The 27476-nt window shown below is 44.6% G+C and overlaps 1 protein-coding gene across 3 annotated transcripts in view; it reads right to left on the minus strand.

The window, feature by feature from the left end:
• Positions 1 to 27476, minus strand: part of TMOD1 (tropomodulin 1) — an 89146-nt gene that overhangs the window by 46351 nt on the left and 15319 nt on the right. For all 3 annotated transcript variants that reach the window (XM_073664542.1, XM_073664551.1, XM_073664534.1), the window contains exons 2-4: positions 23444 to 23584; positions 20803 to 20959; positions 18604 to 18723 (exon numbers count right to left, since the gene is read on the minus strand). In XM_073664542.1, the coding sequence (XP_073520643.1) occupies positions 18604 to 18723; positions 20803 to 20959; positions 23444 to 23563 (397 nt within the window). In that variant the 5' untranslated portion in view covers positions 23564 to 23584. The remainder of the gene's footprint in view (positions 1 to 18603; positions 18724 to 20802; positions 20960 to 23443; positions 23585 to 27476) is intronic.

Raw genomic sequence — 27476 nt, forward strand, 5'->3', positions numbered from 1 at the left:
ACTGCTCATCACAGCAGCCGGGTTCTCGTGGAACGCAGCATGAGAATCGACATTGACTGCTGCTCCAGTCTTTGGAGCTTCATTCTCTGAACGGGACTCCTTACACTGGACAAAGAAGATGGGGATAGTCGTGGGGTCGGTGTGGATTTTTTTTTTTTTTAATAAATGGGTGAAAAAGGGAAACTGTCAGATAGTGATTTTTACAAATAAAGGACTTTTCTGTGTGTGTGTTCATTTCTTTTGACTATACGGTTAGTAAGGGGGTGTCTGGCATACACCTCTCCACTACTAACCCCAGGGCTTGATGTCAACAACAGCTGCTGATATCAACCCCACAAACCCATTACCTCGATTGTCAATGCACCAGGGCAATTGGGAAGAGCTGAACCTAGTGCTAAAAATGGCGTATCTAATGGATGCACCATTTCTAGGGCAGCTGAGAGCTGGTCCTATTAGGCTGGGAAGGGGCCAATAACCATGGAAATTGCCAGCCTATTAATAGCAGCCCGCAGCTGTCTGTTTAGCCTTTGCTGGTTATTAAAAATAGGGAGGACCCCACGTCATTTTTTTAGGGTCCCCCTTTTTAATAACCAGTAAATGCTAGTAGACAACTGTGAGCTGATATTAAAAGGCTGGGAAGCTCCATGGTTATTGGTCCCTTCCCAGCATAATAAGACTAGCTCACAGCTGTCTTTTTACTCTTGGCTGGTTATTAAAAATTGTGGGGACCCCACACCAATTTTTTTTTTTCATTTATTTTTTTATTAGCTAAATACATGTACAGTAAGCTACACATGCACAGCACTAATTATGTATCTCATGGACAGCTATCTATTGCATTTATCTACTGTATTTATCTATCTATTATATATATGTATATAAGACCGCTATATTAGTTTGTAAACTAGCTTTAAATTACATAGAGAATTACAGTATGTAAAAGATGATGTTAAAAACACATTGCATACGGATTGCATACGCATGTCATACAGATGCTAATTTTGAAAAATCACATTGTAATCGCATGATACTCGCATGACACTCGTCCTACTTTTCTGGATCAACATCAGACAAATTTTTTTCACGCTAGTGTGACTCCAGTCTAACAGTACACTTTTTTTGTAAAAAAAAAAATCTACAAAAGACCCAATTTAAACAAGGAAGAAATACAAATAATATGTAGATAGTGAGAGACATTTATAATTGCATATTCTCCATAATTTTTGCACAAGTTGTGATATTTTATGGTCATGCCACATTTATCACTATTTGATGCCATTTATTGCATATTTTTAGAACATACGCCAAAACACAAAAAGAAAGATGGAGTGGTTAAAGGGGTTCAAAAGGAATGAAAGAAATAACTAAAGAAAGTATCATTATAAATAAATTCCTAAATACTTTTAACCCCTTAATAACATCTGACATACTAATACGCGTCTGTGCCCTGGGACTTAAGAGCCAGACCCGTATTAGTACGTCATCGCGATCGCGCGCGCACACAGGCTGTGCGGGCGCGATCGCCGCCGGGTGTCAGCTGATTGTCACAGCTGACACCCGGTACTATGTGCAGGGAGCGGTCCTGCACCGCTCCCAGCACATTAACCCCTGCGATGCTGCGATCGAAGTCGATCGCAGCCGATCACAGCATTGCGGGGGCAAGGGGAGGTGATCGCAGATACTCACCTCCTCTTCCGGCTTCCAGCGCTGTCTGCAAAGGCTTCCCAGGTGTTGCCATGACGACCCGATGTCGTCATGACAACATCCGGGTCACCAGACAGCAGGAAGATTGTTTGGACATGCGCAGTGCATCTCCAAACAATCTTCTCACTGTGCAGCGCTGATAGCCTGTATGACACAGGGATGGTGCTGCATTCCTGTGCCATGCAGGCGACCAGAGGAAAAAAAGTGAAAGTCCCATAGTGGGACAAAGTAATAAAGTATAAAAACTGTCAGTAAGTGAAAAAAAAATAAAAAATTGCAAAAATATAAAAAATAAATAAATAAAATAATTCACCAAAAATAAAAATATAATGTACCCATCAATAAATATTAGTATAAAAAAAAACAAAAAAAAACAATATAAGTACACATATTTGGTATCGCCGTGTCCGGAACAACCTGACCTATAAAACTGTCCCACTAGTTAACCACTTCAGTGAACACGGTAAAAAAGAAAAAAAAACAAAAAACAATGCTTTATCACCATACCGTCAAATAAAAAATGGAATAACACGTGATCAAAAAGACGAATATAAACAAAAATGGTCCCGCAAAAAACAAGCCAACATACAGCTCCATCAGCCGAAAAATAAAAAAGTTATAGCTCTCGGAATAAAGCTATGCTAAAAATATTTTTTTCTATAAAATTGCTTTTATTATGTAAAAGTGCAAAACATAGAAAAACGATATAAATGTGGTACCGCTGTAAACGTACTGACCCGAAGAATAAAGCTGCCTTATCACTTTTACCACACGCGGAACAGAATAAAAAAAAAAAAAACAATTCCTGAATTGTTGGTTTTTGTTTATTCTGCCTCCCAAAAATCGGAATAGAAAGCGATCAAAAAAGGTCACGTGCCTGAAAATGGCACCAATAACAACGTCAACTCATCCCGCAAAAATCGAGCCGTCACATGACTGTCTGCCAAAATCTGGAAAAATTATAGCTCTCAAAATATGGCGATGCAAAAACTAGATTTTACAAAAAATGCGTCTTTTTGTGTGTGACAGCTGTCAGTCATAAAAAACCCATATGATTCTGGTATTGCTGTAATCACACCGACCCGAAGAATAAAGTCGTCTAATCACTTATACCGCACGAGGAACGGCGTCAAAAATAAACTCTTGGGTTAGGATTGGGCTAGGGTTAGGGCTGGGTTTGGGGTTAGGGTTGTGCTAGGGTTAGGGTTGTGCTACGGTTAGGGTTGTGCTACGGTTAGGGTTGTGCTACGGTTAGGGCTGGGGTTGGAGTTAGGGTTGGGGTTAGGGTTGTGATGGGGTTGGGATTTTTTTCAAAAGTAAGAAAAAAGATGACGATATGGCGACTAGTGTTGAGCGCAAGTGCTCGCTACTTGAGTTTGCATCGAGTGCTCTGGTATGCATTGAGTATCGTGGGTATTTGAGTGACATGCTCGAGTCTCTGCCCCATATGCTTCGCGGCCAAAAAAACTTTACGGGGATTGCCTGCCATGCACGAGCGATCCCCGCATGGTTTTTTTGGGTGTCTAATAACCGTGAAACATGCGGAGCAGGGACTCGAGCATGTCACTCGAGCACACGCTGTACATGGTGCATACCTGAGTACCCGATGCAAACTCAAGCAGCGAGCACTTGCGCTCAAGACTAATGACAACTTATTCAATATGATGACCTAATGTAAACAAATTCTGTGTCGTACCTCTGGGTTCAAAATGTTCACTATACACCTTAATAAAATCCTTGAGGGGTATAGTTTCCAAAATGAGGTCACTTGTGGGGGAGCTCCACTGTTTAGGCACATCACGGGCTCTCCAAACGCGACATGGTGTCCGCTAACAAATTGAATGTAAAATCGGCTCAAATTGTTAGCGGACGCCATGTTGCGTTTGGAGAGCTAGTGTTTTTTTTCACTTTTTCATTTTTATGAATCAATTTGTGAAGCACCTGGGGGTTCCAAGTGCTCACTATGCATCTAGATAGGTGCCTTGGGGTGTCTAGTTTCCAAAATGGGGTCACTTGTGGGAGAGCTCCAAAGTTTGGGCACACAGGGGCTCTCCAAACGCAACATGATGTCCGCTAACAATTTGAGCCGACAATTTGCTAGCGGATACCATGTTGAATTTGGAGAGTCTCTGTGTGCCCAAACATTGGAGCTCCCCCACAAGTGACCCCATTTTGGAAACTAGACCCCCCAAGGCACCTATCTAGATGCATAGTGAGCACTTGGAACCCCCAGGTGTTTCACAAATTGATTCATAAATATGAAAAAGTGTTTTTTTTTCACTTTTTCATTTTTACGAATCAATTTGTGAAGCACCTGGGGGTTCCAAGTGCTCACTATGCATCTAGATAGGTGCCTTGGGGTGTCTAGTTTCCAAAATGGGGTCACTTGTGGGGGAGCTCCAAAGTTTGGGCACACAGTGGCTCTCCAAACGCGACATGGTGTCCGCTAGCAAATTGAATGGAAAATCGGCTCAAATTGTTAGCGGACGCCATGTTGCATTTGGAGAGCTACTGCGTGTACAAACATTGGAGCTCCCCCACAAGTGACCCCATTTTGGAAACTAGACCCCCCAAGGCACCTATCTAGATGCATAGTGAGCACTTGGAACCCCCAGGTGCTTCATAAATTGATTCGTAAAAATGAAAAAGTGAAAAAAAAAACACTTTTTCATATTTATGAATCAATTTGTGAAACACCTGGGGGTTCCAAGTGCTCACTATGCATCTAGATAGGTGCCTTGGGGGGTCTAGTTTCCAAAATGGGGTCACTTGTGGGGGAGCTCCAATGTTTGGGCACACAGGGACTCTCCAAATGCAACATGGCATCCGCTAACAAATTGTCGGCTCAAATTGTTAGCGGACATCATGTTGCGTTTGGAGAGCCCCTGTGTGCCCAAACATTGGAGCTCCCCCACAAGTGACCCCATTTTGGAAACTAGACCCCCCAAGGCACCTATCTAGATGCATAGTGAGCACTTGGAACCCCCAAGTGTTTCACAAATTGATTCATAAATATGAAAAAGTGTTTTTTTTTCACTTTTTCATTATTACGAATCAATTTGTGAAGCACCTGGGGGTTCCAAGTGCTCACTATGCATCTAGATAGGTGCCTTTGGGGGTCTAGTTTCCAAAATGGGGTCACTTGTGGGGGAGCTCCAAAGTTTGGGCACACAGGGGCTCTCCAAACGCAACTTGGTGTCCGCTAACAATTTGAGCCGATTTTCCATTCAATTTGTTAGCGGATACCATGTTGCATTTGGAGAGTCCCTGTGTGCCCAAACATTGGAGCTCTCCCACAAGTGACCCCATTTTGGAAACTAGACCCCCCAAGGCACCTATCTAGATGCATAGTGAGCACTTGGAACCCCCAGGTGCTTCACAAATTGATTCATAAAAATGAAAAAGTGTTTTTTTTTTCACTTTTTCATTTTTACGAATCAATTTGTGAAGCACCTGGGGGTTCCAAGTGCTTACTATGCATCTAGATAGGTGCCTTGGGGTGTCTAGTTTCCAAAATGGGGTCACTTGTGGGGGAGTTCCAAAGTTTGGGCACACAGGGGCTCTCCAAACGCAACTTGGTGTCCGCTAACAATTTGAGCCGATTTTCCATTCAATTTGTTAGCGGATACCATGTTGCATTTGGAGAGTCCCTGTGTGCCCAAACATTGGAGCTCCCCCATAAGTGACCCCATTTTGGAAACTAGACCCCCCAAGGCACCTATCTAGATGCATAGTGAGCACTTGGAACCCCCAGGTGCTTCACAAATTGATTCATAAATATGAAAAAGTGTTTTTTTTTCACTTTTTCATTTTTACGAATCAATTTGTGAAGCACCTGGGGGTTCCAACTGCTTACTATGCATCTAGATAGGTGCCTTGGGGGGTCTAGTTTCCAAAATGGGGTCACTTGTGGGGGAGCTCCAATGTTTGGGCACACAGGGGCTCTCCAAACACAACATGGCGTCCGCTAATTATTCAAGCAAATTTTACAATCAAAAAGTCAAATGGCGCTCCTTCCCTTCCGAGCCCTGCCGTGCGCCCAAACAGTGATTTTCCCCACATATTGGGTATCTGCGTGCCCAGGGGAAATTGCACAACCAATTTTGGGGTCCATTTTTTCTTGTTACCTCTGTGAAGATAAAAAAAAATTGGGTCTAAAGTAACATTTTTGTGAAAAAAGTTAAATGTTCATTTTTTTCTTCCACATTCAAAAAATTCCTGTGAAGCACCTGAAGGGTTAATAAAGTTCTTGAATGTGGTTTTGAGCACCTTGAGGGGTGCAGTTTTTAGAATGGTGTCACTTTTTGGTATTTTCTGTCATAAAGACCTCTCAAAGTGACTTCAAATGTGATGTGGTCCCTAAAAAAATGGTTTTGTAAATTTTGTTGGAAAAATGAGAAATCGCTGGTCAACTTTTAACCCTTATAGCTCCCTAACAAAAAAAAATTTTGATTCCAAAATTGTGCTGATGTAAAGTAGACATGTGGGAAATGTTATTTATTAACTATTTTGTGTGACATATCTCTCTGATTTTAGGGCATAAAAATTCAAATTTTGAAAATTGCAAAATTTTAAAAATTTTCGCCAAATTTCCATTTTTTTCACAAATAAACGCAAGTGATATCGAAGAAATTTTACCACTATCATGAAGTGCAATATGTCACGAAAAAACAGTCTCAGAATCAGGGGGATCCGTTGAAGCGTTCCAGAGTAATTACCTCATAAAGTGACAGTGGTCAGAATTGTAAAAATTGGCCTGGTCATTAACGTGCAAACCACCCTCGGGGCTTAAGGGGTTAATTAGCAAATTGAAATACCGAGGTCATCTAGGGATGGTGGGCACCTACCCAATCCTTCTAACTAGGGGCACCCTAGTCTATCCCTGTGCCCCGGATTACTTCTGACAGTGGAGACGCCGGGGTCACGTATCTTGCTATGCTCCTATCTTAACCCTTATCTGTTCCCTCCCTTACCCAGGGTGGTGTGAGGCCAAAGTGTATAGGATAACACTAACCAGACAGACAAGGGAAGACAGACAGGGTTAAATGAAAATTACTATCATACAAAAAAACAGTCACCAAACAACAGAGTGGAATACAGAGGAAGTATACGAAGGTGAAACCAAATAATAAGACCAGCCCTCAGCCACCCCAGAAATGGAGCATCCAATAGTTGCTCTTACCAATTGCCCTGGTGCATTAGCAATCGGGGTAATAGGTTTGTGGGGTTGATGTCAGCAGCTGTCGCTCACATCAATGCCCGGGGTTAGTCATGGAGAGGTGTCTGTCAAACACCCCCATTACTAACCCTGTAGTCAAAAGAAATAAACACACACACAGAAAAGTCCTTTATTTGTAAAAATCACTCCCTGACAAGTTCCCTCTTTCACCCATTTATTAAAAAAGAAATAAAATAATCCACACAAAAATGGAGGTCCCACGACGATCCCCATCTTCTTCGTCCAGTGTATGTGTAGCGCCCCGAGGGTTCGGTCGCTACAGAGGTATTGCACCTCAACCAGAGGTGTGATATCCCACTCCCGGGTAAGGATGGTGTGTGGACCAGGGCTCGGTTAGCTGCATGCATCACACACACCCCATTTCCGGGGGACAGCTCAACGGTGCTCCCATTAGTACAGTAATGCAGGCACGACAGAACATGTCCCTGGCTGGAGTGGGGAGGGGGGAGGAAAACCCAGTGATGTAGGAGCAGGAGGGGACGGTTTCTGGGCATAGGTAGGAGCCCATTGGTTGCAAGTCACCTGGGCTCATACACAGAGAGGGAGGTATAAGAGGTGGGCACCATCTTAGTTCTGGGTCAGTTCAGGCAGGAGGAGTAGAGAAGAAGGTCAGTTCAGCCAAAGAGGGCTGACAGGGAGCTGTGGCTCAGTCTGGGCCCAGCTCCATGAGGCAGGCCTAGGAGGAAGGCCAGAGGAGAGGAACGGAAACAGAAAGGAACAGAAAGCAAAGTAAGAAGGAACAGAACACCAAGAGAGGCCCAGAGACACGGAAGCAGAAGGAACCCTAACGACCCAGGAGATTGCGGGTGACGAGTTGGCAGAACAGGGTACCGGATCCCAAGTTGGTGGAGGCGACTAATCCTCAGCCAAGGACCGGCGGTCGTGACCATTTACTGGTGCGACCCCTCACTACACCTACTAGAAAGGCACACCACATAGGGTCAGGGAAGTGGACACCCAGTCCTCCCAGGAGAAGACCAGAGGCAGCAGGACAGAAGTAGTGTCACTGGTGGGGCACGGCTGACGAAAGGATAGAAGGGAGTCCTGTGCCACACTCCGGAATTGCCTGGGGGTTGATCGAGCCCCCAGCCTGGTGGACGCAGCATGGCTCAGGCGGTCCTACCTCCGCATAAGTGACCTGGATGAGAACTGTGAGTAAAGAACTTGAACTGCAATACCTTGTCTTTGTGCTTTCTCACCGCATACAGCACTACTAGTGCTGGGACGCCCGCACCATCACCCCCACCATCTACTACACTGCCCTGGGGCTGCACTCCTCCCGTGGGGAGTTACACGACCTCAGCTGCATACACTATCGGCCCAAGTGGTCCGCCTTGCAGCGGCGGTTCGCACTGACCGCAATCCACGGGTGGCGTAGTCAGACATTAAACCATAAAAACCCCATAAAAGACTGCCACTGGTTTGACCACCCTGAGCCACGGGACCGGGCCGCCGCCACGGTGACTACAACACCCAGCATCCCACAAAAGTTCCCGGTTCCGGGTTCCCCACGCGGCCCAGGGGGCGCGTCAACTTTGGCGTAGTCGGCAGGATCGTTACCAACCCGCCACAAACGGGTATTGCGCACCTGATGAGAAAGAGACTGTTTAATCGAAATTGACTGTGTTGAAAAATGGCGCCCGCCCCAGCAGAACGGACGCCATAATGTGCGTGCCAAAAGACAGCAAGAAGCCACCTCCCATCGTGGGCCAGGTCACAGAATGGCGCCAAAGAAGGAGCCTGCCCTCAACAGCCATGAGTGCGGCTGTAGAGATGTCCATCAACGTGGGGGGGCTGCCCCTGAAAGTGATTGTCAGCAGATGGCCCCAGGACCACCCCCAATGGGGGCGGACAGGAAAGAAAACTGTCGGGCCGGGTGCGGTCTGGATCAGTCTGGGCATACCGCACCCGGGAATGGAAGGAGCAACGAACCCCACCAGCACCCTGGCCCGTAGCCTGTTGCAGGCTGAACCACCGTGCAGCCTAACAGAGTTGCTGGCACAGCTCCCCAGAGACCTGGAGTGTGCACGAGCTGCGCTGGAGGATTTGGACCGGAGGATGGTCCGGGCGCAGCGGGATGTGTTTGCCGGGTGAAAGGAGGAGTCGGCTCGGTGGCCTGTAACCCACCAGCAGGAGACATCACCAGGGCCGAGCAGCACGCCCGCCTCCGAGGGCGGTGAAGGTGGACCGGTGGCTGAAGACGACGCCGCGGAGGAGGCCACAAAGACCGAGGCAAGTAACGGGGACATCATCACCCCAAGCCCTGAGGCCGCAAGCCTGCCCCCGCCTCCCGCTGCGGGACCCAAAGCCCCAGGAACCGTACCTGCCACCGTGCCTCCGCCACTCCCGGTTAGGCCTCAGGCAGCAAGAGCCGCGGCTACGCCCCGCCCCGCGCCCTTTAACCCCGGACGCAATAAAGGGAGAGATGTCACAGGCCAGGGCGCAAGGCCTAGTGCACCCGGGCATCGCTGCCTCACCAGCGCCCCCTACCTTGACTGTGCCACTCCCGGGCACGACCAGCAGGCGACCACCGGCCTGGTCGCAAGGCCGAGTGCCCCCGGACGCTGCTCCCCAACCGGGGCCCCCTGCCATACCACCCCTGGGCGTGGATCTGTTCGCCCAGCACACCGGCCCGGATGGACTGCCCTTGGTGTGGCCGGCCAAGCTGACCAGCGGCCGCCCATGGAGAGTTCAACCCCTGTGCGAGCCCCTGATACCTGCTCCGGAGCCTGTGGAAGTCACCCAGCCCTCACTACAGGATGTCCAGCTCGAGTGGGACCCCACTGGCAAAAACCTAATGGGGTTCACCCAGGAAACCCGGGCGGACGCAGCCCGTCGCCTGGAGTCCTGCCGTCAGCAGCTAGCTACCTTAGAGAGAGCGGCGGGAGAGGCGTATCAGGGAGGAGCGACTCCAAGCCCGGAGCGCAGAACAGAAGCGGAGAGCCCGTCAGGATCCCCAAGCCGCCCGCGGTCCCCGAGCCACCGGGACCGTAATAAAGTTCCAGCTGGAGCACGGCTGGGGCTTCATTAGAGACCCGGAGGCCGCGAACGACGTCTTCGTGACAAGAAGGGACGTCGAGAGTCACCTGCCAGAGGGGCATCACGGACGTGACCTGTACCCTGGTGACGTGGTCACCTACACCCGGCACAAGGGCGCAAAGGGATTATATGCCCTCCACATCCACCGGCTCACAGAGGAGGAGCTACAATACAACTGTGGAGGAAGTCAAGAGGGTCCGGACGGGCCTGAAGACTACCAGGAGGAGCAAGGCGCATATGGAGGACGTCGCCTGCAGTAAAGGAGAGAAAGCGCCTTTGTAAATAGTTACCCGTCAGGGTATCAGAACTGTTGTGGAGCTGTTTCTACTGGGACTGTTATGAGACAGTTACTTGTTTGAAAGTTGCCCTCTATACCCTTTATCTGGCTGGGGACTGAGAACAGCCATCCCTTTTCCCTATCTGGCCGAGGACTGAGAGCGGCCGTCCCTGTAAATAGTTGCGCTTCCTAAAGCGCCCCCTACTGGTTTTATAAAAAGACTGCAACGTCTACCTCGGGACAGAGAATCCCTCACGTTTAAAAGTTTTATGAAGTTTTTGCACTAAAAAGAAGAATGAACACCTGGTCGCAAGTTGCACCGTGGCCAGGATCCAAGAATATGTTTTGCTTGAAAGTGTTTTATATGGAAAAACTTTATATGCTGCTAGGTGATAATGCAAATGTTTTAGATTATGTTTTATGTGACAAAAGAGTTCCGTAGTATTGACAATATCTAATGAAAGAAAAGTGTTAAAGAAGAGGAAAATGTTTCCCATAAAGGGAATTGAACAATGTCGTCCGTTTCCTACTGTAAAAATGTTTTGAAAAAGTTTTGCATGTCTGGTAATCAAATGTCTTTGCTCTTTTCCAGCCCGAGGACGTGCAGTGGTTTACCAGGGGGGAATGTAGCGCCCAGAGGGTTCGGTCGCTACAGAGGTATTGCACCTCAACCAGAGGTGTGATATCCCACTCCCAGGTAAGGATGGTGTGTGGACCAGGGCTCGGTTAGCTGCATGCATCACACACACCCCATTTCCGGGGGACAGCTCAACGGTGCTCCCATTAGTACAGTAATGCAGGCACGACAGAACATGTCCCTGGCTGGAGTGGGGAGGGGGGAGGAAAACCCAGTGATGTAGGAGCAGGAGGGGACGGTTTCTGGGCATAGGTAGGAGCCCATTGGTTGCAAGCCACCTGGGCTCATACACAGAGAGGGAGGTATAAGAGGTGGGCACCATCTTAGTTCTGGGTCAGTTCAGGCAGGAGGAGTAGAGAAGAAGGTCAGTTCAGCCAGAGAGGGCTGACAGGGAGCTGTGGCTCAGTCTGGGCCCAGCTCCACGAGGCAGGCCTAGGAGGAAGGCCAGAGGAGAGGAACGGAAACAGAAAGGAACAGAAAGCAAAGTAAGAAGGAACAGAACACCAAGAGAGGCCCAGAGACACGGAAGCAGAAGGAACCCTAAGGACCCAGGAGATTGCGGGTGACGGGTTGGCAGAACAGGGTACCGGATCCCAAGTTGGTGGAGGCAACTAATCCTCAGCCAAGGACCGGCGGTCGTGACCATTTACTGGTGCGACCCCTCACTACACCTACTAGAAAGGCACACCACATAGGGTCAGGGAAGTGGACACCCAGTTCTCCCAGGAGAAGACCCGAGGCAGCTGGACAGAAGTAGTGTCACTGGTGGGGCACGGCTGACGAAAGGATAGAAGGGAGTCCTGTGCCACACTCCGGAATTGCCTGGGGGTTGATCGAGCCCCCTGCCTGGTGGACGCAGCACGGCTCGGGCGGTCCTACCTGCGCATAAGTGACCTAGATGAGAACTGTGAGTAAAGAACTTGAACTGCAATACCTTGTCTTTGTGCTTTCTCACCGCATACATCACTACTAGTGCTGGGACGCCCGCACCATCACCCCTACCATCTACTACACTGCCCTGGGGCTGCACTCCTCCCGTGGGGAGTTACACGACCTCAGCTGCATACACCATCGGCCCCAGCGGTCCACCTTGCAGCAGCGGTTCGCACTGACCGCAATCCACGGGTGGCGTAGTCGGACATTTAACCATAAAAACCCCATAAAAGACTGCCACTGGTTTGACCACCCTAAGCCACGGGACCGGGTCGCCGCCACGGTGACTACAACACCCAGCATCCCACAAAAGGGCCCGGTTCCGGGTTCCCCACGCGGCCCAGGGGGCGCGTCATATGGAGCCCTGTTCAGAGAAAAAAAGCTCCACAGACTGGAGCAGCTGCCAATGCTGGTTCTCACTGCGCTATGCGAGAACCCGGCTGCTGTGACGACCACTGATGTCAATAAGGTTACCGAATTTCACAGTCGCTGAACTGCGGTAACCTTACTGATGTCACCACTCGCAGATGAGAATTGGGACAGGGTCTCACGCTGCGAGTGGTTAGGTCAGTAAGGTTACCGCAGTTCACAGCCGCCGGGTCACACAGAGGGCAGCATGAAAGCCAGAATGATGAGTAGTAACGTTACCGCTCATCATTCCAGCCTCTCGCGCTGTGCAGCGTGAGACCCAGCAGCTGTGAACTGCGATAACCTTAATGAAGTCATTGCTCATCACAGCAGCTGGGTTCTCGTGGAGCGCCGCATGAGAATTGACTGACTGCTGCTCCAGTCTTTGGAGCTTCGTTCTCTGAACGGGGCTCCTTACACTGGACAAAGAAGATGGGGATCGTCGTGCGGTCGGTGTGGATTATTTTTTTTTTTAATAAATGGGTGAAAAAGGGAAACTGTCAGATAGTGATTTTTACAAATAAAGGACTTTTCTGTGTGTGTGTTCATTTCTTTTGACTATACGGTTAGTAAGGGGGTGTCTGGCATACACCTCTCCACTACTAACCCCAGGGCTTGATGTCAGCAACAGCTGCTGATATCAACCCCACAAACCCATTACCTCGATTGTCAATGCACCAGGGCAATTGGGAAGAGCCGAACTTAGTGCTAGAAATGGCGTATCTAATGGATGCACCATTTCTAGGGCAGCTGAGGGCTGGTCCTATTAGGCTGGGAAGGGGCCAATAACCATGGAAATTGCCAGCCTATTAATAGCAGCCCACAGCTGTCTGTTTAGCCTTTGCTGGTTATTAAAAATAGGGAGGACCCAACATCATTTTTTTAGGGTCCCCCTTTTTAATAACCAGTAAATGCTAGTAGACAACTGTGAGCTGATATTAAAAGGCTGGGAAGCTTCATGGTTATTGGTCCCTTCTCAGCATATTAAGACTAGCTCACAGCTGTCTTTTTACTCTTGGCTGGTTATTAAAAATTGTGGGGACCCCACACCAATTTTTTTTTCATTTATTTTTTTATTAGCTAAATACATGTACAGTAAGCTACACATGCACAGCACTAATTATGTATCTCATGGACAGCTATCTATTGCATTTATCTACTGTATTTATCTATCTATTATATATATGTATATAAGACCGCTTTATTAGTTTGTAAACTAACTTTAAATTACATAGAGAATTACAGTATGTAAAAGATGATGTTAAAAACACATTGCATACGGATTGCATACGCATGTCATACAGATGCTAATTTTGAAAAATCACATTGTAATCGCATGATACTCGCATGACACTCGTCCTACTTTTCTGGATCAACATCAGACAAATTTTTTTCACGCTAGTGTGACTCCAGCCTAACAGTACACTTTTTTTGTAAAAAAAAAATCTACAAAAGACCCAGTTTAAACAAGGAAGAAATACAAATAATATGTAGATAGTGAGAGACATTTATAATTGCATATTCTCCATAATTTTTGCACGAGTTGTGATATTTTATGGTCATGCCACATTTATCACTATTTGATGCCATTTATTGCATATTTTTAGAGCCTACGCCAAAACACAAAAAGAAAGATGGAGTGGTTAAAGGGGTTCAAAAGGAATGAAAGAAATAACTAAAGAAAGTATCATTATAAATAAATTCCTAAATACTTTTAATTAGCAAATGGAAATACCGAGGTCATCTAGGGATGGTGGGCACCTACCCAATCCCTCTAACTAGGGGCACCCTAGTCTATCCCTGTCCCCCGGATTACTTCTGACAGTGGAGACGCCGGGGTCACGTACCTTGCTATGCTCCTATCTTAACCCTTATCTGTTCCCTCCCTTACCCAGGGAGGTGTGAGGCCGAAGTGTATAGGATAACACTAACCAGACAGACAAGGGAAGACAGACAGGGTTAAATGAAAATTACTATCATACAAAAAAACAGTCACCAAACAACAGAGTGGAATACAGAGGAAGTATACGAAGGTGAAACCAAATAGGAGAGAATGGTGTTGAAAACACAAACTCCACGCAGAAATCTCCAGAAAAACCCTCCAACCACCAACTCCAAACACTGAACTTCTCCTCCAACTCCTAACTAGGCATTAAGAACTATCACTGACTATTCCCAAGTGCCAGTGACGAGCATATATAGCAGAGGGAAGTGGCCAACACTGAACAGCTGAGACAATCCAGGATGGAGAGCTCAAAGAGAGCAACTGAATTGATTAACCCCTGCACTGCCAGCAAGGAAAAAAACGGATCTGTTTAATAAGATGGTGAAGCAGTTATAATCAGTGCAGGAGCTCGTGAAACAAGATGTCGCAATCTTCTGGCCACTCTCTGTGATGGTATCCCCATGACTTCATCACTATAGAATTATAGTGGCTGCTATTACACTGACAGAAACCTGTCCTAGAATTTTAGGATAGGTGCCAATACAATAGGATGCATTGACCAATCCCTTCATGTGTATGAAGATGTGTTCTCAGTGTATTGTTTAACTGGACATAACAGAGTGCTTAGGTAAGAAAAGCCTGCATACACTGCTGTCCACCCTGTCTTTCTAATTTAATAATGGAGATACCAGGAGTGCTGAGGTAAGGAGAGGATGCTTCACTCTGTCTTTCTGATCTAATACTGAAAATAACAGGGGTAACAGGGTTGCTGAGGTAGAAAAAGGCTGCTCACAGTACTGTCCACCCTGTCTATATGATCTGATACTGAAGATACCAGCAGCACTGAGGTAATGAGATGCTATTCACACTGCTGGCGATCCTATATTTCTGACCTACTACTGGACATATCAGGCGTTTTAAAGTAAGTTGAAGCTGCTCACACTACTGTCCACTCTGTATTTCTGATCTAATACTGAAGCTAACACAGGTGCTGAGGCAAGAAGAGGCTTCTCACACTGCTGTCTACCCTGTCTTTCTAATCTAAGAGGCTGTTCACACTGCTGTTCAGTAAGTATTTCTGATCTAATACTGGAGATAACAGGAGTGCTGCGCTAAGAAGAGAGTGCTCACACTGCATTCCACCCAGTATTTCTGATCTAATACTGGAGATACCAGAGGTATCGAGGTAAGAAAAAGTCGCTCAAACTGCTGTCCACCTTGTCTTTCTGATTTAATACTGCAGATATCAGTGGTGCTAAGGTAAAATGAGGCTTCTCACACTGCTGTCCACCTTGTCTTTCTGAATGATAGTACATGGTATAGGTAGTCTCCAGGTCACTGCAGTGAAGCATCCTGCTGCACATGCTCAAAGGCACCATTCTAGGACAGATTTCTGTAAAAGTAACAAGGTGTCGGCCATCTTAATTCTCCAGTATTTACTTTCCTAAAGAAAACTATTGAGATTTGTTAAATTTAAACATATTTAGGAACTCACAATCTTTACTAGAGTTGTTGCGCTGTGGATGTGCATCTTGTATAATAAATAGATTCAGAGGCAGCTAATATACAGTGCCTTGTGAAAGTATTTGGCCCCCTTGAACTTTTCTACCTTTTGCCACATTTCTGGCTTCAAAAAAAGATATAAAATTCACATTTTTAGGGGAAGAATCAACAACAAGTGGGACACAATCATGAAGTGGAACGAAATTTATTGGATATTTTAAACTTTTTTAAAAAATTAAAAATTGAAAAGTGGGGCATGCAATATTATTAGGACCCCTTGAGTTAATACTTTGTAGCGCCACCTTTTGCTGCGATTACAGCTGCAAGTCGCTTGGGGTATGTCTCTATCAGTTTTGCACATCGAGAGGCTGAAATTCTTGCCCATTCTTCCTTGCAAAACAGCTCGAGCTCATTGAGGTTGGATGGAGGGCGTTTGTGAACAGCAGTTTTCTGCTCTTTCCACAGATTCTCGATTGGATTCAGGTCTGGACTTTGACTTGGCCATTCTAACACCTGGATACGTTTATTTTTTAACCATTCCATTGTAGATTTTGCTTTATGTTTGGGATCATTGTTTTGTTGGGAGATAAATCTCCGTCCCAGTCTCAGGTCTTTTGCAGACTCCAACAGGTTTTCTTCCAGAATGGTCCTGTATTTGGCTCCGTCCATCTTCCCATCAATTTTAACTATCTTGCCTGTCCCTGCTGAAGAAAAGCAGGCCCAAACCATGATGCTGCCACCACGTTTGACAGTGGGGATGGTGTTTTGAGGGTGATGAGCTGTGTTGCTTTTACGCCAAACATATCGTTTTGCATTGTGGCCAAAAAGTTCGATTTTGGTTTCATCTGACCAGAGCACCTTATTCCACATGTTTGTTGTGTCTCCCAGGTGGCTTGTTTGTGGCAAACGTCAAACGAGACTTTTATGGATATCTTTGAGAAATGGCTTTCTTCTTGCCACTCTTCCATAAAGGCCAGATTTGTGCAGTGTACGACTGATTGTTGTCCTATGGACAGACTCTCCCACCTCAGCTGTAGATCTCTGCAGTTCATCCAGAGTGATCATGGGCCTTTTGGCCGCATCTCTGATCAGTGTTCTCCTTGTTCGAGATGAAAGTTTAGCGGGACTGCCGGGTCTTGGTAGATTTGCAGTGGTCTGATACTCCTTCCATTTCAATATGATCGCTTGCACAGTGCTCCTTGAGATGTTTAAAACTTGGGAAATATTTTTGTATCCGAATCCAGCTTTAAACTTCGCCACAACAGTATCTCGGACCTGCCTGGTGTGTTCCTTGGTCTTCATGATGCTCTCTGCACTTGAAACAGAACCCTGAGACTATCACAGAGCAGGTGCATTTATACGAAGACTTGATTACACACAGATAGATTCTATTTATCATTACCAGTCATTTAGGACAACATTGGATCATTCAGAGATCCTCACTGAACTTCTGGAGTGAGTTTGCTGCACTGAAAGTAAAGGGGCCAAATAATATTGCACGCCCCACTTTTCAGTTTTTAATTTTTTTAAAAAGTTTAAAATATCCAATAAATTTTGTTCCACTTCACCATTGTGTCCCACTTGTTGTTGATTCTTCCCCCAAAAAATTAGAATTTTATATCTTTATGTTTGAAGCCAAAAATGTGGCAAAAGGTAGAAAAGTTCAAGGGGGCCAAATACTTTCACAAGGCACTGTATATGCCAATATTGTCAGCATATACAACACCAATAACTCTTCCTAATCTCAATGTAATAGGGCTTGTGCAAAGTATACTATACATATTACCGCCTAAAACACTGGCTTGCGCTAAGCAAAAATCAGCATTATTCACCCTCCCTGTCAACAAAGGCTGCAGATACAGAGAGGCATTGCTGGAGCTTGGGAGGGTGAGTAAATCTGATTTTATTTTTTTTACCTAACGAAAGCCGATGAGGAGATAATTGTTCATGGAGATTCCCTTTTTAATTAAAATTCATTATGCCAGCAGCAAAGAAATTTCTGATCCTAAAAAACTTTAAAAGCACTGATTGCAGGGAAACCCCTTTAAAGGGGTTGTCTGGTCAAAAGTGATAAGTCTGCAGTCACTCTCTGTGACTGCAGACTTATGAATCCCACCAGCGCACGCACTGTGCACTGCGGGGATTCGCCGGTTTCATACCCGCGACCGGAGGCTATGTATGAGTTATACATACTCCCGGCCAGTGGGCGTGGCCTCGCTCTCCATACACTTGTATTGAGTGAGCCTGCGCCTTCTAGTCAGACGCGCCCACTGGCCATCCGTGTCACTAAACGGGGCGTGACCTCACTCCATACAAGTGTATGGAGCGAAGCAGCGCCGACTGGCCGGGGGTATGTATAAGTCATACATACCCTGCAGTTCCGGGTCTGAAACCATAGAATCCCCGCAGCTCACAGTGCGTGCGCTGGGGGGATTCATAAGTCTGCAGTCACACAGACTGACTGTAGACTTATCACTTTTGACCGGACAACCCCTTTAAGGCTTCTTTATATAGACAAAGGGCAGGTGATCTATGTTCAATCACAGGTGGCCCCACTACAGGGACCACCAACAGTTATTGCACTGCCCTTGATTGAGTGCCGGATTCTACTATTATTTGTATCATAACGGTTGGGACCCTATCCGTGCACCAACGATACGAGGAGTGCTGTTCTTCTTCTATGTATTGCACTGCCCTACTCACACCCCCTTCCCTGTTTTTTTTTAATGCACAAACTCACTGCTGCTCCATTCAGTTGCTATAGGCTGAAAGAAACAGCTAATTACTGTATCTGGTAGTTTGCATCAACCTCTTCATTAACAAGGATTATTATTTTACATGGAGAATAAAACAACTAAATTAGATTTAGTGGTTTAAATTGTCTTTTTTCTTTTTTCACTTATTAGGCTAATACTCACCTGCAATGTCACACAGCTCAGCATCGGAGGCATTGGCCAAAGCTTCCTCTAGTTCTGGCTCAAGCGTGACATTTTCTAGAACTGGATCTGCTGGCTTAATCTTAGGAATCCAAGGTTTTCCTAAAAAAAACAATAAAAAAATAAAAGATAGAATAATAACTCCCCCTATCGTATATGTACAATATACAATAGTCCATTTGTAATAAATAGCTTTTAGGCTATTAGTAGAACTAATCTGACCATTTCGTTTTGCCGCTCCCGTCGGTCTCCAGCAGTTTTCGACCTGCTGGATCACTCCAGTTTGTTGGAGCGAGCCGAAGGTCACTTTTCAATACAAAGAAGAAACAGGTCCCAGCACTCACTTGAAAAGATTAATTCGTTTATTCCACATAGAAAAATAGCAAAACGTTTCAGTCCCTCCCAAGCTTTTGTAAATTGAGTGAGTGCTGGGACCTTTTTCTTCTTTGGAACTTCATCTTTTCCACGAGCACCACCATATACACGGAGTGACGACTATTTTCCTGGACTTTTTAATACAAGTCTATGAGAGCCTAGTTCTGGCCTCGTTCAGGCTCTCATAGACTTGCATTGAGAGCTCGTGACGTAACAGAAGTTGCTGTCTAAAGATGATACTGTGGGACCGGAGCAGTGCCCATATAGGTGAAGATGGAAGGGGGTAAGTATAAGACTGTGGACAGGAACTTTAGATTGGAAGCACCACTCCAGAGCTGAATAAACCGCCTACTGGAGTGGTACTTTAAATTACACAGCTTATGGGCTGTCAGTCAATCAAGATGAGGTGGCGCTGGGCAGGGAACAGAGCTGGAGTAACAGAGGTTTCAGATCTAACATCGCTATTTGCATATTAATTCAAACGCTGATTTCTCACTTACGGAGGAACAGACTGGCCTTATAAAGGTATTGAAGGTCTTTGAAGAGCTACATGTGCATATAAATAGTTTGTTGGGTAAAATCTTGCAGACAGATTCCCCCTAAATGGGTATTTACTTCTTAAACATTTATAGCATATCCACAGGATATGTAATAAATATCTGATTGAGGCAGGTCCTACCTCTTCTGAGACCACCACCTATCTCCAGAACGGTGGGGGGCGTTATCACCATCTTTCTTGAAACTGAAGAAGATTCTAGTGCATGATCAAAGACGTGTTCATTCAGATATGTCTTTTCTTGTTTTATTTTTTCACAAACTTCTGTTTTTACTCTGATTTTATCAGTGATGAGTAATAAAAGTGCTTTTATAGCACCAGGCAGTGCAGTGTTGCTCCTCTTTATCCTGTGTTTTCACCATCCCCCTTGGGTGTCAGCATTCACAAGGAGCGTGAGTCACAGAAACTACTGCACTTTTTTGTCTAGATCCCAGAAAAGTGAATATACCTGGCCACCTCTGCATTCAGCCTCTCTCTGGATGTGATGGCCAATGAATGGGTCAGGAAACCACATTAATGAGATAGTAGTACTAGCTGTATATGGGAGAATATAATGCAGAAATCTCAATCTCAGCTCTTAAATCACCCACTCACGAACTGAGAGTCAATGCCCTCATTTTGGAGAAAAACCTATTTTAGCAAAGAATCTTGAAATAATTATAATTTTACAGACAGAAAAAAATGCAGAGGCTTTAAAGACATTTTAGAAACATTTCAACAGCATTTCAAAGCAAGATAAGAGCTATGAATGCTTTAAGAACTGTGGGATACTCAGCAGAAGAGATAAGGACACATGCATAGCAAAAAGTCGGGAATGTTACAGTGTCTATTTTTGTCTTGTTGTATGGAGGAGTTATGAAAGCTTGAGAGATTGCCAGGCAAGAGAACAAAGGGACAGTCCTATTTTGTGACTAACACCCATTTACCAAGGCCAAATATAACCTGCAGAGAACAGGGATGAATGTTACTGCTTCACAAATGAACTAAAAACCTTCACCATCTTATTAAGTTGTTATCCCTACAAAGATTAAACAGCTGCAGAGAAGGCTTGTTCCCGGATCACAACATATGTGACTTTTAGCTGTCATGACCTTGCTTCATCACAGGAGACAGAGAGCATGGTAAAGGTACTCCTTCAACAAATGTTCATCCCTGCAAAAGCCTACACAATGACTTTTAATAGAAGCGTTTGGGTTATATTTTCTCTTCTCATAGCTGTCACCAAGGCAGCCAGTAGACACAACTCATACCTCTTTTTTCTCCGGTATAAGGGACCAAATCGTCTCTGTCTTTCATTTCCTTGGCTTGCTTTTCTAAATGGCCTAGCAGGGCTTCTCGCTGGAAGGGTCCCGTTGGTATTTTGTTTGTCTGGTTCTTTTGTCTTAAGCCAACAGGCAATAACTCATTCTAAGAAGAAAGAAACATATTTTCTCCAGTACTGAAATCGTTAAAACATGTCCTAGTGTGACAGAAAGACGTGCGCCCACCTAGCAAGCGGCATTACTCCAGTCCTTCTTACTTAAGGTAAATACATGGTCTATATGCACTAAGGGTATTTGCTCTGCTACCGGATACAATCATGTAGTAGTTGGGACTACGGGGATATTAATACAGTGAGAGTGAGTCTCTATGTAATTACTTTGTATGCCAACTCTTCTGGGTTACGTGCACGTCCGGCTTCAATTGTGTGATAATTGTTCTAATATATAAATGTTAAATAAAGATTTTCTATTCTTACAATTCAGTTGCATGGCTTTTTTGTCGCTGTTTTTTCTCCATTAGTAAATGACCCTAATCGACGATGTCCTTTATTCAGTGTCCCTAGCATATTCCACTTGGGTGTGACTAATCTTCTTAGGATATCATGCCCTATTTTCTGTGGAATATCTCTATTACCCTTCACTAGGGTGTGTAAACGTGTTGGTTTGGTCTATTGGTCTGAAAGGTGACACATCCTGAAGAAGGAGAACTAAACAAATTATGTGTTAGAGGCACTTTGCGTTAACTTAGACTAGACATTCTAAAAATGTACCAGATTTATCAAACATCATGAGCTACTATGATAAATCTGGCACATGTTACGTTTGTACTGCCAAAGAATTAGACATTATTGATAAATATGCCCAAATATCTTTACCTGGCCAGTTGGTTTAAATAACCGCTTAAAGGGAATCTATCACCAGGTTTTTGCTATTTAAACTGAGAGCAGCATAATGTGAGGGCAGAAAGCCTAATTATGGGGATGTGTCACTTATTAGGTTGTGTGCTTTAGTTTCAATACAATCATTGTTTTATCAGCAGGATATTATCACTGCCTAACTACAGGTCTCCTGCAGCCCAAATCATTGTAACCCAGCCCAAAATTACTGATTAGCAGCTTGCTGACAATTCATAGTGTACCACAGGAAGCTGCCAGACGGGCGTGGGTGGGGTTATACACAGCCCAGAAGTCTTAGCTCTGTAACATCTATGTCAGACAACACAGGAATTCTATCAAAACTATATCAAGCAGTGCAGTAAGTGATACATCACTGGAATCAGGCTCTCTGTCTCTGCATTATGCTGCTATCAGACTCCATAGCAAAAACCTGCTGACAGATTCCCTTTAACTACAATCAGTAAGAGGAAAGGATGTTAAGGCTGGGACAGATAAAAGAAAAAAAATGAAGTCACATTTTTCTTAGATATGACACAAATTTGAAACAGATTTATAATTTAGACATAAAGAATTGTACTAGTTTGACATTGGTCATTTAACACTTTACCCAAACTTTCAAACAGGATGATAATTGACTAAAAAAAAGTCAGATTAAAGGTTTCCAATCATTGTCCACTGTAAACATCTGCAGTGATTGACAAATCATTTAATGACATCCTAAAAATTAGCATTTGCTGACATGATAAGACAAGAGGAAATAAGTGATCTGAAAAGCTAACAAAATTGTAAAAAGACATGTGACGTGGCTATTGCTACATATAAAGGCGTCTCTTTTAAATGTTAAAACTCGCTATAAAGCATATTGACACTCATTTTTACTAGGCCAGGTTAACAAATGGGTGAGACTCATCATGGGTCATGGTCATGTAATAAAAAAGAATGTGTTGAAATATCTACAGAATATTTTTTTTCATTCATTAAAGAAGCACTCCCATCAAAATTTTGGGAATTGGATGTTTCGCCCCCAGCAGTTCGCCCCCAGCAATTCGCCCCCTCCTCTTAATATGTTGCAGTCATCATATTATATAGCACTGTGTACTTACAATTGCTCACTTTGCCCTTGTGTTCAGTTAATTCTTCTCTTTTCCATTAGGTCTAACACAGGACATGATTAAAAACAGACTAAATGAATTCTTCTAAACTCTATGTAGAGACATTTCCCTACATGAGTCAGCATTAGATCTACAATTCAACATCACTGGCAGGGGGGGAGGAACAGAGCAGCTGAGGCAGGAGCTGAAGAGGGGGATGATTCATATAGGGAAAAGAGACTTCCTGAGAAGAATTTGGTTAGTCTGTCTCTAATCATGTGATGTTATAGACCTAATGGAAAGCAGAAGAATTAACTGGGTAGAAAGGTAAAATGAGCAATTGTAAGTACACTGTGCTATATAATATGATGATTGCAATCTATTAAGAGGATAAAAACTTTGATCTAAGTGCTTCTTTAAAATGGAAAGGAGTCCAGGGACATAAGTAAAGGACTTGCTGGTAGAATCAATGAGACTTGACAATGCATATCTTATCAGATTTTTGTCATGCTTACTAGTACAATTGTTATATATTATATGATATGTGAGAGTTTATATTCTGAAATTAAATAGTTTTTTTTATACGAGTTTTAGCAAAGAGAACATTTAATAACTCAATATATACTGTATAGTGATACTTACATCTGGATCTAACTCTTCTAGTTCTCCTTCCAGAGCACTTATTTCCTCATCTGTTAGCTTGTTTAAGATTTCTTCCTCATCCACATCCCGGTATTTCTCTAAGTCTTTTCTACGGAGCATTTTCTTTGGTAGATTGTTTTTCTAGATAGATATATTACACCATATGTTATAAATTATTACAATTTTTATAAGTAAACTAAAAGATATACAGTATTTTAATCAGAAATGTGTTAATGGAACACTTGAATCCACATATTTAGATAGGCTAGTGGGAGTAGAATAGTTTAAAAAAAGTAGACAAATAGAAGCAATGTATACTATTATCATAAATAAAAATAGCAAAAACATGAATAAAAAAGCATGATCCTGTGCATGGGTAAATTCAACATAAAGTGACTTTTGTACTTGATATTTTTATTTTTGATAATGGGATACATTGTTCCTATTAGTTCATTTTCTATGAAACTATTGTAAGGCTATGTGCGCACGTTCAGATTTGATTGCAGAAATTTCTGCAGCGTTTCTGCATCTGTTGGCAGGAAAAAGGCTACAGAAAAAAAAGGGCGTTTTGCAGCGATTTTGATGCGTTTTCAATGTGTTTTTGTACATCAGTGAATTCTATTTGGTGCTAAATAAAGTTATTTGAAAAAAGAAACGTGGGACATTGCTTTAACCCTTGGATTACCATCGGAACTGGGATGAATATATTGGTTAATTTAAATGATTAAAGAATGTGTCTTTTGTATTTCAAATAAATTGTTTGCTCCTTGTCTGTGTATTTATTTAACTCTTTACATTAGTTTAATTAGGTTTGGTAATGAAAGGGTCTTATTGACACGTTGTTATCGCCAAACAAAAGGGCTAGGTGTCAGCTAATCCCATATACCCAATCTTCATTAGCATTCCCATTCATGCAATTTCTGTGGCAGCTGAGAGCTGCTATTTTTAGCCTAGGAAGGTGCCATTAGGCAAACATATTCCCTGGCTATTAATAACAGCTCACAGCTGTTTCGTTAGCTGCTACGTCCCCCGATCAGCACCCAGGAGCGCTTTGGACGCAGCATATTTTTGCTGCGTCCAAAAGGCTGTGTTCTAATGCGGCACTTTTGTTGTCAATACACGCGGATCCACCGCATGTAATGACATTTCAATCGGTCAAAATCTGCAGCGGAGACTAGCGTGTCCGCTACAGAAATTGACCTGCTGCAGGTGAGTTTGGGCAAGGGCCCACAATCAGGAGCTGCTGCAGGTTTGAAGCTGTGTGTTTATACAGCGTCAAACCCGCAGTGTCCAGATGTTACAGCATAGTGGATGGGATCTCTAGAAATCCCAAGTCCACTATGCGTTCATCTGAGGCTGCAGATCACCCGTGGACACTGACATGCCGCACGTCTTTCAGGAGCACAGCATGTCAAATTCTCTTGTGGAGTCGCTAGCCTCCGCAACAGAAATTTGACCACTAGAATGTATAGAATGCGGTAAGTCTGCATGGTTCAGTGAACACATGTGGATTTACCTGAGTTCAATAGAACGCGTTTTGGACGCAGCAAAAATATGTGTCCAAAGCGCTGCTAAGTCCGAATTGTGGGCACACAGCCTAAAATTAAAAAAAAAAAAATTGTGTGGGCTCCCGCCTCATTTTCATAACAAGCAGAGGGAAAGTCGACTGCTGGGAGCTGATATTAGTAGCTGGGGAAGGGACCATTAGCCAAAAATGTTCCCTGGCTATTAACAGCTAACAGCTGTTTGCTTAGCCTTTACTGGCTAGATTACAGGGGGACCCCAGAAAAAATTGAAGTAGGGTCCCCCTATAAAATCTAACCAGCAAAGGCTAAACAGACAGCTGTGAGCTGATATTAATAGCCAGGGAAGGGGTCATGGATACTAGCCCCCTCTGTAGCTAATAATATCACCCCACAGCAGTCCCAGAAATGGCGCATCCATAAGATGCGCCAAATCTGGCGCTTAGCCTTTGCTCTTCCCACTGCCGTGTAGCGGTGGTGAGTGAGTTAATGGGGCTGGGGTTCATGTCAGCCTTGTATTGGCGGCTGACATGAAGCCCAGGTTAGTAATGGAGAGGCGTCTATAAGACGCCCCCATTACTAACCCCGTAGTAAGGTTTACAACGCTTTTTCAATAAAAGACACGGCCACGGCTTTTTATTGACATAAAATTACACACGGTTTTAATAATTTTTTTTATTATACTGCCAATCCCTGAAGCCCTCGATCTTCTGTAAAAAAATAAATAAATAAAAACAACCATATCCCTCACCTGTGCACTGTCACAACGTAATCCAGATTGTCCCACGGCGATCGGGTTCACTTCTACAGCAGCCACATCAATCACTGATGTGACGGCTGTTGAAGACAGCACTGTATACTGACAGCAGTGTAAAATCACTCCTGTCAGTGTACATGGCTGTGCTGCAGGCTTAGGTCAGGGGAGTTCATCAGCTGAAGATCAGCTGATAAGCTCTGATGACCTCATACTGCATCAGTGGCACGTGATCTCCAGCTGTGAACTCGCGATACCTCAGCCGCAGCGATGTGCACTGCTGGGAGCGAGCATGCTCCCGCCAGTCTACCGCCGGGTGATCAGGACGCCGGGGGACATCGCGAGGACACCAGGAGGGCAGCGGGGGACACTGGACAGGTGAGGATAGGTGTTTTTTTATTTCTTTACTCTTTTTTTTTTTTTTTTTTTTTTTACACAGCGCATGGACCCGGCTAAGCTGAGGAGACTACTGCTCCCCTCAGCTGCGCTGCTCTCGCTGTTATCAGCAGGAGCGGCGGTCGGATGATGGGAGAAGTAGTCTTCCCCAACTGGCCCGGGTACCATTCTATGTGCTATTTTGCATCGCATTGGACCCATTGACTAGTCATATCCGCAGCAAACAACCGCAGCAAATCCGAAAATATATTTATACCTGTGGGTTTGCTGTGGTTCAATTAAAGTCAATGGGCGGGAAACGCTGCAGAAACTCTACATAGAATGGACATGCTGCGTATTTAAACGCAATAACAGTCCGGAGCGGAAATTGCACAGCACATCAGGATTGTCATTGCATTAGCTGGCAGACGGATTAGATAGCATTTTTGATGCATTTCCGCACGGAAAAAACGCAGCGAAAACGCATCAAAAACGCACAGTATGCACTTAACCTAAAAGGTAAAACATGCCCACATCTATATGTAATCATTAATTCCACAGTTAACATTACATTCCGTAGACACATTACAACATAAGTGGATTATAAATGGCTGTGTACCAACACCTATGCATGCACTGATCTGCATTACAGCCTTCAGTCTATACACAGATGTGCGCATAGAGCCAGGCGATGTTATATAATCATGTTGTCTGTTAACACGCCACTTTCTTATATTATTGGAAAACCCCTTTACAACCAACTTCCCCCACTTGTTTCTTCAGTTTCACAAAATGGCTTTTAACCTTTACACTGATTCTCTGACTTTGTAATAGAAGCTGGAGCAAAGAAAGGTGAGCGCATGCTTCCAAAAATACATGTCCAAATAACACATTTGATAACTTTAATCCTCTTACAGCTTGATAAATGTTTCCTGATGGGAATGCACATTAGCAGTCCTGAAATGTGCAGGTACATCACAGCAAAGTATTAGTGATAACTACCAGATAAAGCAACGGAACACCAATGTTATCGCTAGCCAAGAACGCTGAGCCGGCTGTCAGTCAGTGCTGGGGTCGCAGTTACAGCTGCTGCTTACTATGTTCTGAGCGATGACTTAAGTTGTGCCGGCTACACCTCTATGACTGAAAGCCCGAGGCTGTCGGGAGGAATTAAGTTAATTTTCTGTCAACAGCAGGGATGTCAGTGTGGGCCAGCATCTTCAGAATCAGAACGCTTGAACCTGCAGATTAACCCCATATAGGCAGGTCAATAGCATTTTTTATATGACAGGTTTCCTTTAAGTCAGCTTGATCGTCCTGCTATTTCTGAAAATGCCAACATGCTGTCACGAGTGTATCAGAGGTGACAGACAGTCGCCCA

This window comes from Phyllobates terribilis, unplaced genomic scaffold (assembly GCF_046119375.1).
Source record: "Phyllobates terribilis strain yellow unplaced genomic scaffold, ASM4611937v1 Scaffold_1__5_contigs__length_1240528914, whole genome shotgun sequence".
NCBI lineage: Eukaryota > Metazoa > Chordata > Amphibia > Anura > Dendrobatidae > Phyllobates > Phyllobates terribilis.